General features: G+C 36.7%; 1 protein-coding gene across 1 annotated transcript; it reads right to left on the reverse strand.

The window, feature by feature from the left end:
• Positions 1–1,428: 1,428 nt before the first annotated feature.
• On the reverse strand, positions 1,429–3,231 carry LOC145671712 (general transcription factor II-I repeat domain-containing protein 2A-like). Its single transcript, XM_081740915.1, has one exon. The coding sequence runs from the start codon at positions 3,229–3,231 to the stop codon at positions 1,429–1,431; it is 1,803 nt and encodes a 600-aa protein (XP_081597041.1).
• Positions 3,232–10,158: the final 6,927 nt, after the last annotated feature.

Consider the following 10,158-nt stretch of genomic DNA (forward strand, 5'->3'; position numbering starts at 1 on the left):
ATATTTAACGAGCCATAGCTTGGGAGTCGTAATTTGTAGAGAGATCATATTGGTGTTGATCAATACCTTAGAGTGTTGTGAACATTTTAATACCAAATAATAACCAGTGTCCACTGGTTAACTGTCTACTGGCCAACTGGCCACCGTTCCCCAGATATTGACCAAAGAGTTCAAATTTCTAGATATTTAAGCAGCCATATCTCGAGAACTGTAAGTCATAGATAATATTTTACTAATTTTTGAGAGAAAAAAAGGTGGTGCGGATGAAATGATTTACTTTTATATCTAGCAGGCCTGTCCATGAATTGGCTCCCGGAGCCGAAGCGAGAGCGAGCACGAGCGAGAGACAAGAACAGGTGAGCACAGGGGCTGGTAGTTTCTCCCCTTCCACTGCATCCGATAAGTGTTGCCAACCACACATGATGGCAAAAAACCTACGGCCAAGCCTGGTCAGAAATTCGCACGATGTTGAAGCATTGAGCAGACGCAAGTTTGAAATATGCAGGTGTGCTCTCCCCTCCCCATTTCTAAAGCAGTGACGCGAAAACACTGCAGGAAATAAAATTGGTATGTTTTTTGATCGAGGAAGACGCATGATAGAGGTTACAGTTAGCGTTAAAGTAACTAACAAATGAACAAGAAAGAAAGAAAGAAACTAATATTAAACATGTCAGCTTACAGACGTAAAAACGACTGTAAAAATCAGAAACGAATTGTTTCAGGCCTTTTTAGCTTGCTTACACAATTCGTGACGTTGTATTTCATCAGCACTCGGTCTGAAATTATCACTCGCTTCACGTTTGCTAAGTTGTAAACGCCTTTCGTTGCTAGATTGATAGCAGAACGACGGGAGGTAGAAAATAATAATAATAATAATAATAATAATAATAATAATAATAATAATAATAATAATAATAATAATAATAATAATAATAATAATAATAAGATCGTGTTCGAAATATGCATAATATCTGCTTAAGTTCTGCCGTAAATTGTCACTGGATGCTAATGTAGGCAAAGAAACAGAGATGAGGAACAATTCGAAAATCAGATTATTTGAGTAGATTTTATTCGAAAATATATTATTCAATTAGAAATCATCCAAATAGTCTATACTTATTCCGTAGCTACAAAATATAAACATTGTAATAGCTTTTATAACTTACCACAGAAATCCGAGATTGTAGACAAAGGTCCCAAAAGAAAAACACTTGTTGCACATTCCCAAAAGTTCGAAAAATGCAATCACATTTGCCGAAGCGTACTCAAATATCTTAACGCCACAAGAGACAAATGTCTGACAGTAGCAAATCAAAATTCAAACCAACAGAACACGAAAACGCACAAAGAGGCCGAATGTGTATAAAGTTAGAAACACAGAAAAAATAAAATACACTATAAACACTAGTAACTGACAAGTGTTTTACTTCAAGCATTGTTCTCTGAGGCAGATGTACCGCACAATTTCTTCGTAAGTGTCTCTATACGAGGTGATATTGTTTGCACACAGCTTAGACGTAACAAACATTCCAGGTGATGGTTGGACAACGAACTTCTCTGGTTTGATTTCGTCAGTCGCATTTTTGAAAATAATTGCTCACACACATACGTCGAACCAAACATTGACATAATATTGGCAGCATTTCTATGCAGTCGCGGAAATCGACATCGAGGGAAATTCCTATAGAACTCTTGTAAATTGCTTTTCTGATGGAATTTCTCTTTAAATTCCCTGTCGCACACTAAGTCTATAAGTTCCAACTGAACATCAGAAGGAGCGTCTGCAATGTTTGTAGAGAATGGGGTGGCAAATACCCTGAAGCTCATCTCCAAACATTTTATGTCCTGAAATCTGGTTTCAAATTCGTCCTTAAGGCTAAGCAGCAAATTGCGGTAATAAGTCAAGTCAAGAAGTTTACCGGATTCTTGTAAGGTGCCTAAGCTGGGAAAGTGAACCAAAATATTGTTTTCAAATTGCTGCGCCCAAAGGGATAGCTTCATTTTGAACGCTTCGACGCGATCGCACATATTTGTAATTAGCAGATGTTGACCCTGCAATGAGAGGTTAAGAGCATTGAGATGAGTAGTTACGTCTGCCAAAAACGCAAGGTTGCATCTCCATTGGTCGTCTTTCAGTTCTGGCACGGAATGATCGTTCATATCGAGAAACATATCAATGTCGTTTAGTAACTGAAAGAACTGGTTTAACAAGTTCCCACGGCTCAGCCAGCGCACCTCTGTATAATAAGGTATGTCTCCGTATGCACTGTTTAGGTCTTCGAGGAAGGATTTAAATTGGCGATGTCCATGTTTTCTGAGGTAGCTGGTGGTACGAACTACAACGTCCATGACATCGTTCATCGTTACACTCTTTGCACACAACTGTTCCTGATGCAACATACAATGAATTCCTCTGATATCATGCAACACCCCAAGCTCTTGGAGTTTTAGTTTTAGTCGCGCCACAAACCCTGCTTTCTTCCCAACCATAGCAGGTGCCCCATCGGTCGCTACAGAAACCAGTGCATTCCACGCAAGACCTGTATTTTCGACACTTTCTTCAACACACGCAAGAATGTCAGCGCCCGTTGTGGTGCCCTTCATAGGTACTATGTGCAACAGTTCCTCTCGAATCTCCAGATCACTATGTACACCACGAATAAAGATAGCAAGCTGCGCAGTATCTGTAACATCCGTACTTTCGTCGAGCACCAGGGAAAATGCAATAAACGTTTTCGAAAGTTCCGATAGCTGGCTCAAAACATCATCTGCAAGATGTTCTATGCGTCGCGTAATAGTCTGTCGGGAAAGTGGAACCGATTCGAACTGCTGTATTCGAGATGGACAAAAGTCTTCTGCTGATATTACTATACACTCCTTTATTAGGTCTCCGTCTGTGAAAGGGCGCAACAATCTCGCAATATGCAACGCAATTTTGTAACTCACCCGCACAGAGGCTTCACACGTTCTCTCCCCGTCTTCCATTTCCGATGCGGCCTTATTCTCTTTCAACTTCTTCAGTTCTTCTTTGCGAAGATGTCCTTCAAGTTCCCCGTATTGCTCCACGTGATAAGTATTGTAGTGACGTTGAAGGTTGAACTTTTTAAATCCGTGTAATGTTTTAAAGCACACTAAACATTTGGCTACACCGTCTTCTTCGACAAAGAGATAATCCTCCTCCCACTGCGTGTTGAACTTAAGTGTAGGTGTAGGGCAGCGTCGTTTCGCCATCTTACCGCTTTCAACTCTTTACAACGACTGTGCTCGATACTGGTCTCTATAAGCAGATGTACACAGGGGGAGTTAGTGGCTAGATAACTAACGTATTATGTATGCAGGTGCCAAAACTGGAAGCACGGATGATAGTAGGCTGAGTATAAGTGGCACTAGTCGCTGTCTGCTATACATTAGTAAAGCTGTTTTATCATGTACTTAATCTTTACTACTACTACTACTACTACTACTACTACTACTACTACTACTACTACTATTATTATTATTATTATTATTAATAAAATAATAATAATAATAATAATAATGCATTATTATTATTATTGTTATTAGTAGTAGTAGTAGTAGTAGTAGTAGTAGTAGTAGTAGTAGTTATAGTAGTAGTAGTAGTAGTAGTAGTATTCGGACCAAAAAGGGATGAAAATGGGGATTGGACGAATTTCATAACGAGGAATTGCATAGTTTATACCGCTCACCTAATTGTTAGGGTCATTAAGTGCAGAAGGTTCAGGTGGGCAGGCCATGTAGCTAGAATGGAAGAAATTAGAAACGCTTTCATAATTTTAACTGAAAACCCAATTGGAAGAAGACCACTAGGAAGACCTAGGCGCAGATGGGAAGAAAATATTGAGATGGATCTTGCAGAAATAAGAGTAGAGTAGAAACTGGATCCAGTTGGCTAAGGACAGAAGTTAGTGGAAATATTTTGTAAACGCGGCATTGAACCTTCTGGTTCCATAGGCCATAAAGTTAGTTATTATTATCTAAAATAAATGTTCAAATGTTGTTAAGAGACAATTACACAGAAGAACTGAGTTCCGACCAAACACTAATATGCCGGAAGGAAATTCCAGTGCAGTCCAGCCCACTTTAAGCGTTATCCGTGCAACCCACGTTTCATGTTCAAGACATTGGGAATAAGTGTTCGTATCATTCAGTTGGAACGTTTCCTTCCGAGTTTATGCTGTTACAGTAGGCCTACAACATTGTGACTTTCAAAATCAGTCAGTAACTATCGAAGAAAAACAAGTGTGTAGCTTTAGTCGTTGTATGATTTAACATTCTTTTTCACTTTTAACAAGCCACCGGCAAGCAACCAGCCAAAGACAATATATTTTTCCTTATTAAAAAGACACTCCTTGTAAAAAAAAAAAAAAAAACTAATTGTAGGCATTATGGTCACTCTTAAAAATGGAAAATCTCTTTGGCTCTCTTAATATTTTGTTTGATTCTTTGGGATCAAAGTAACTTTAAAAGTGGAGTAAGAAATACTATTCTTCCTATTAATAGTGTAATAGTGGCTTCTAATCTCCACAACCAACCCCTTGCTAAGCCTATTCGTACACACATACATGCATAAGCTAATTTTCTGGAGATAATACTTAGATAATTGCAAACAAGTGCTACAGTATTTTTTTTTCTTATCAACAGATTATCTCTTTTCTTAAAAAGCGAAACAACATAATATAACAAACCCACACTCGGATTAAGAACTTGATAAGAAAACTGGTTTTCCATTGGGCAAACTAGCAAGTTTTTATAAATGGAAGCGATGGTTTGGTTCCACCACATCCTTCTTTAACAAAAGGAAAGAGAAAAGAAGAAAAGGAACGTACATAGTTTATCATTTGATTGCTGTTACAAGTTTGTGTTGTCTATAGTTAACGGTTACCACATTGTAAAAGACACTTTACACTAAATGGCAATCAGTTACCATACATCCATACATACTTTTTTTTTATTTGGTGGGCTAGTGATTACCGCCAAGGTTGACAACACTTCCGTTCCTCGAAGGACGAGACCCGAAGATTCACGAAGCACGAACAATGGTATTTGCACGTAGGATGCTCGTGAGCGCTCACGAGGAGAGTTTCCACTATCTGCTCGCCGTGGCCAGGGCTGATATCTAGGAACAATGACAGTTATCCTTCCCGCTCCATCTCTCCATTCTTTTTAAGTTCGTTCTGGCAATGCTCATGGAGCATTCTCAACTGGTTTAATTCTGTGAAACTGTTAGAATTAATTATAAGCTATGTAGAAACGCTTTCAAAATACATTAAAATTATAAATGACAAGTAAAAGGTGCCTTGCTGAGTGTACCTTGTAGAGACCCCCTCAAGTATGGTCTTCGCACCGCGGGGTCTGCGCGCCCTTTATCGCCGTCACTGGCTAATATGAATATGTCAGGCAAGGACAACGAACGATGTTTCCCATATTATCAGACGATGACTTATTTATGGCACGAGCCATAGTAGACGGCGGCATAGTTCAAGAAACTACACCCTCTCAGTAACCTAAATTGCACGAAGGTTCATTGACCTGAGCACCGCATGTTGCCCACTTTGTCCATGAGTGGGATGGTTTGTTTCTAACTTTTCTACCGAAAAGCATTTGTCTGGAATGGTGTTTCGGAGACAATAAAATAAAGAAAATATACTAGGCAGAGAGAGAGCAGGGAGGAGGGGGTGTACCAATTATTCTTTCCTCTAAACCAGCGTTTCCCAACCTTTCTCAACTTGCAGCACACTACGGGTGTAACATGGATTCTCGCGACACACTTATAGATATTATTATTTGTAAATATAAAACACACAGGTATTTTTTTCTTTGATTACTGATCTCCTTCGCACAGAGAAGAAAGCTCGATCACTGTTTTTTTTTCGTGGTAAATCACTATGCTTATTTTTCATTCTAATTTAAAAGGATAAAACAACTGCAATGAAATGTTGGACTCAGGTTATTAAAAATACGCTTTCTTTTTCGCAAAATGTATCCAACCTTTTAGTAAGAATGAAGATCATTAAATAACGAACGAACAAATAAATCTATTTTACTTTTAAAACACAAGTGTAAATAATTTATCGAAAGGATTGAATGATATTTTAAATTTTCAACTTACAAAATAGTCTGTAACGATAAAGAAGCAATAATGGTCATAACAATAACAAATACTTTTTTCAACATTGATTCCCGGCGGGAGCTCATGTGGTTCGGATTCCACGTTAATCAGTAGGTCCACGTCTCATATAGCCTCGCTGCTGAAAGAGACGCTAAACTAAAATCAACTCAACTCAATTTTTTCAACATTAGAAATGTAGAGAAAAGTAAGACGGCATGAAACTTAAAATTGTGAGGTTCATAGTAATGTGCAATACAAATATACATTTTCCCCTACGTTTTGCAATTTGATTGCTATAGAATTAGTAATTTTGTTTTGATATCCTCGCGGCACACCAGTGGCCCATTCACGACACACCAGTGTCGCGGTATTTTCACTGCTAGCTTCTCATTTTAGATAGGGGTAGCGTGAACCTTTGCACCTCCCTAAATCCGCCCCTGTCCAGAAGTTATGTAGCCCTATAGCGTTCATGGAAATAAAAACACAATAGTTATAACTATGCTAAATTACTATAGACTGCCAATTGTTCATTTAGAGAATTTATGATGTTCACTTTATTGCAATGTTCTTATACAAACTAGATATAGGCTACGGATAATAGTTTTATACAAACTAGATAATCAATTATTATTATTATTATTATTATTAATAATAATAATAATAATAATAATAATAATAATAATAATAATAATAATAATAATAATAATAATAATAATAATAATTGAAGTACATAACTGAATTGAGCTGAAAATGAAATCTTGATCTCGAAAGATTAACTATTAAATTTATGCGTTCTGTACCTTTCTAAAGTAATAAATGCTGGAATTGGTTTCAAGGCTGTTCCTGAGTGAATAATTTCTTCATAATAATATTAAAAGTTATAGAAAAATTTTCGAGACATTCGAGTCGAGTCGAGATTTTTATGAGCTGTCTCGACTCGACTCGAAAATTCGAGTCGAGAAACATGTTTGTCTCGACTCGTCTCGAATTTTGCAAAGTGTGTCTCGACTCGAATCTCGAGTCGAGTCGAGTCGAGATTCGAGACATGTTTCGACTCATGCTTATCCCTATTGGGGCCCCCTTATGGCCTGAACCAGCCCGCAATACGGGGTCTGCGGCTGCCTAATTTACGCCCCTGCCCGAAAGAATAGTATGGTTGAATAAAATGGAATGTTAACCATTTTTTTTCTTTCAGATTTCTTTTATCCTGTGAATTCAACAAACTCCATAATTTGCTAAGCACTTCGAAATTATCAGAGAACATCCTCCATGTTCAATAGTCGGGTTTACACAGTTAGGACGCGCCTTCGCCCTAACAGATTTTCAAAAATACGCTCGACGTCATTGTCCTAAGACTTGACTCATCCCTCTATAACACTCGTTTCCACTGCTGTGTTGTCCAATTGTTCTTCAGGGTCCATTGAAGCTTCTGTTATTTGTTTCTATTCAACTAGCAATGGTTTCTGCACACCAACTCTTGCCCAGAGTGAAACTACTCCCAAACGTCGATTCTCAGTAATAACTAAAATATTGTAGTATGACTATGATTAAATTCTGATTTGAGTTTCTACGTAGTAAGTTTCAAATTTCATTTGCTAAACACTACAATAATATGATCTTTTGTACCTGACTTAATACGAGACCTTGCAGTTCAATTTTTGTCCACGTTCTTTCATCTTCGCTCAAATCCTTGATGGAATACAAGAGTAGATGGAGTCTATTTCAATTTGAAAGCTATTTGATGAATAGGAAAGCCCACATTATGACGCGCAATGAGTCCAACGCGGGCCCCTTCACTTAAGGTCTTACCTCTGTCCATGATTTCTAACAATAATGGCAACAAACACTCAGAAGAGGAATAAAGTTCACTCAGACACTGTTTAGAACGTCACGTATTATATCTTGTAATATTGTTCACTAATAATGTAAACTGCTGACAATATTTACGTGTGATAAGGCCTGTATATTAAGTAATTATATTCCGGGGGTAACTATAAAAAGGAATTAACTATAAAAAGGAATTAACTATCTAACCGTACTTCGATCAGGCACAGTTAATTCATGAACTTTATCACGTCATTTTTAATTAAAACAATCACCGACTTTACATTAATTCACTTATCTTTCTTTTCTGCTAGGACGTAAACATATTACAAAAGGGAGAAACATCTATTATCATCATGAGACACAAAAGGGAGAAACGTCCTATCCTCATGAGACATTATAGAAATTTACACAAAGAAAATATTTCGAATTGGTAGCTTTTCGTATCGAATGTATATTGGTTAGTTCATTAAAATGGAAGTTGAAGCTCCTGTCCGGAAAATCTTGACTGGCAGTGGTATTATACATACATACATACATACATACATATATATATATATATATATATATATATATATATATATATATATATATATATATATATATATATAGATATAGATAATGTAATGATGTAATTAGCTATACTTTGAATTAAATCTACATTTCTTTACAGATTCTGCCTGGTACTACAGATTCTGGACTGATAATTTATAAAATGGGAATCCGATTATTTCTTTCTACTTTTGTTCTCATACAAGCATGTCTAGGCTTTAATCATTATTATACGAGTAGAAGGAACATTCGTGTGAACGATGATTATATTGAAATCGCACATCATATATGCACTAACCACAGACAACATACTAAGTTAGGAATTTTATATGAAACAATTAACAAGTATGTCCTGAACAGTTTTGTACGTAACCTATTTCATATTTGTATTTTGCCAATCACAATCCAAGATCTTGATGAACCTGTACCACGTGTTGTTAGAAATAACCAATACGAAAAAATGCCTCAATTTCTATTTCTGTTGAACGACTCTAGAAATGTTAATCGAACAATTTCTAAGGCTAAAACACTATTTAATTGGAACGGGAAAGCACACATGTTCGTTATATTTCTTAAGGAGAAAGCTAATAATTATAGAGAGCTAGAAAATGTATTTAACTCGTTTTGGTCACAAAAAATTTTAAAAGTAAAAATTGTTCTGAAAGGGCAGAGTAATGGTTCCCCATTGTACCTTCTGTCTTATAATCCATTTACACAGAAGTATCTAACATTACCTCTAAAGATACAGGACAATCATAGTAATCTAAACGCCAATAGTCAGTTGAAGGAAGTAGATACTAAATATCTTCATGGATACAGATTTATCATAAGTAAGTTCAACCTTGTACCTTATTCGCTATTGAATCAAACTGAAAATGGAACAGTTCAATACTTTTTTGTTTGTGGCAAAATAATGGAATCAATTGTTAACATTATGAACGTTACACCTGTTCTTGTAGAAAGAAACCAACCGAGAATTGACAATATTCGTCTTCCAAATGGAACCTGGACTGGACCGCTAGGAGAAATAGTTTCTTCATATTCAGACATCTGTCCCATGACAATGATGATGCTGCATGACAGATATCAAGTAGTTGATTATGCTAAAACATTCTCCTTTGATACATTTGGATTCCTTTGTCCAAAAGCAAAGATACTACCACAATGGATGCGCATGTTTCTTCCATTTAATATAGATGTATGGTTCTTAATAGTGTCAATGGTGGTTTTTAGTTGGGTATCTGAAATGTTTGTTCGGCGTTTTATTTTAGGAAAATATTCATTACGTGATATTGGAGCCTCACTTACGTATGTTATATCCATATATATGCAAGGCGGCGTCTCTAAAATACCCAGAAACCGAGCTCTGAAGACCGTGTTAATATTGTCTCTTGTTGGGACAATTGTTATAAGCACACTATATCAAGGGTCTTTAGTGGGGTATATGGTAACCCCGCAATATGAAAAAGAGTTGGACACTTTAGAAGATATAGAGAAATCAGAATTAGCAATCACAACAATTCCACTCTTTTTACCCTTACTCAAATCTTATGACTCCGCAATCATAAAGAGAATGAAAATCAGATCTGTCTCAGGAGAAGAAGCAGATATTGTGTTCAACAATATAGCATACAAAAGAAACTCTACATTTT

The sequence above is a fragment of the Thermobia domestica genome, chromosome 15, assembly GCF_964235325.1.
Source record: "Thermobia domestica chromosome 15, izTheDome1.hap1.1, whole genome shotgun sequence".
NCBI lineage: Eukaryota > Metazoa > Arthropoda > Insecta > Zygentoma > Lepismatidae > Thermobia > Thermobia domestica.

Coding starts and splice junctions, on each gene's coding strand:
- LOC145671712 (XM_081740915.1), bottom strand. CDS start 3,231: ATGGCGAAACGACGCTGCCCTACACCTACACTTAAGTTCAACACGCAG.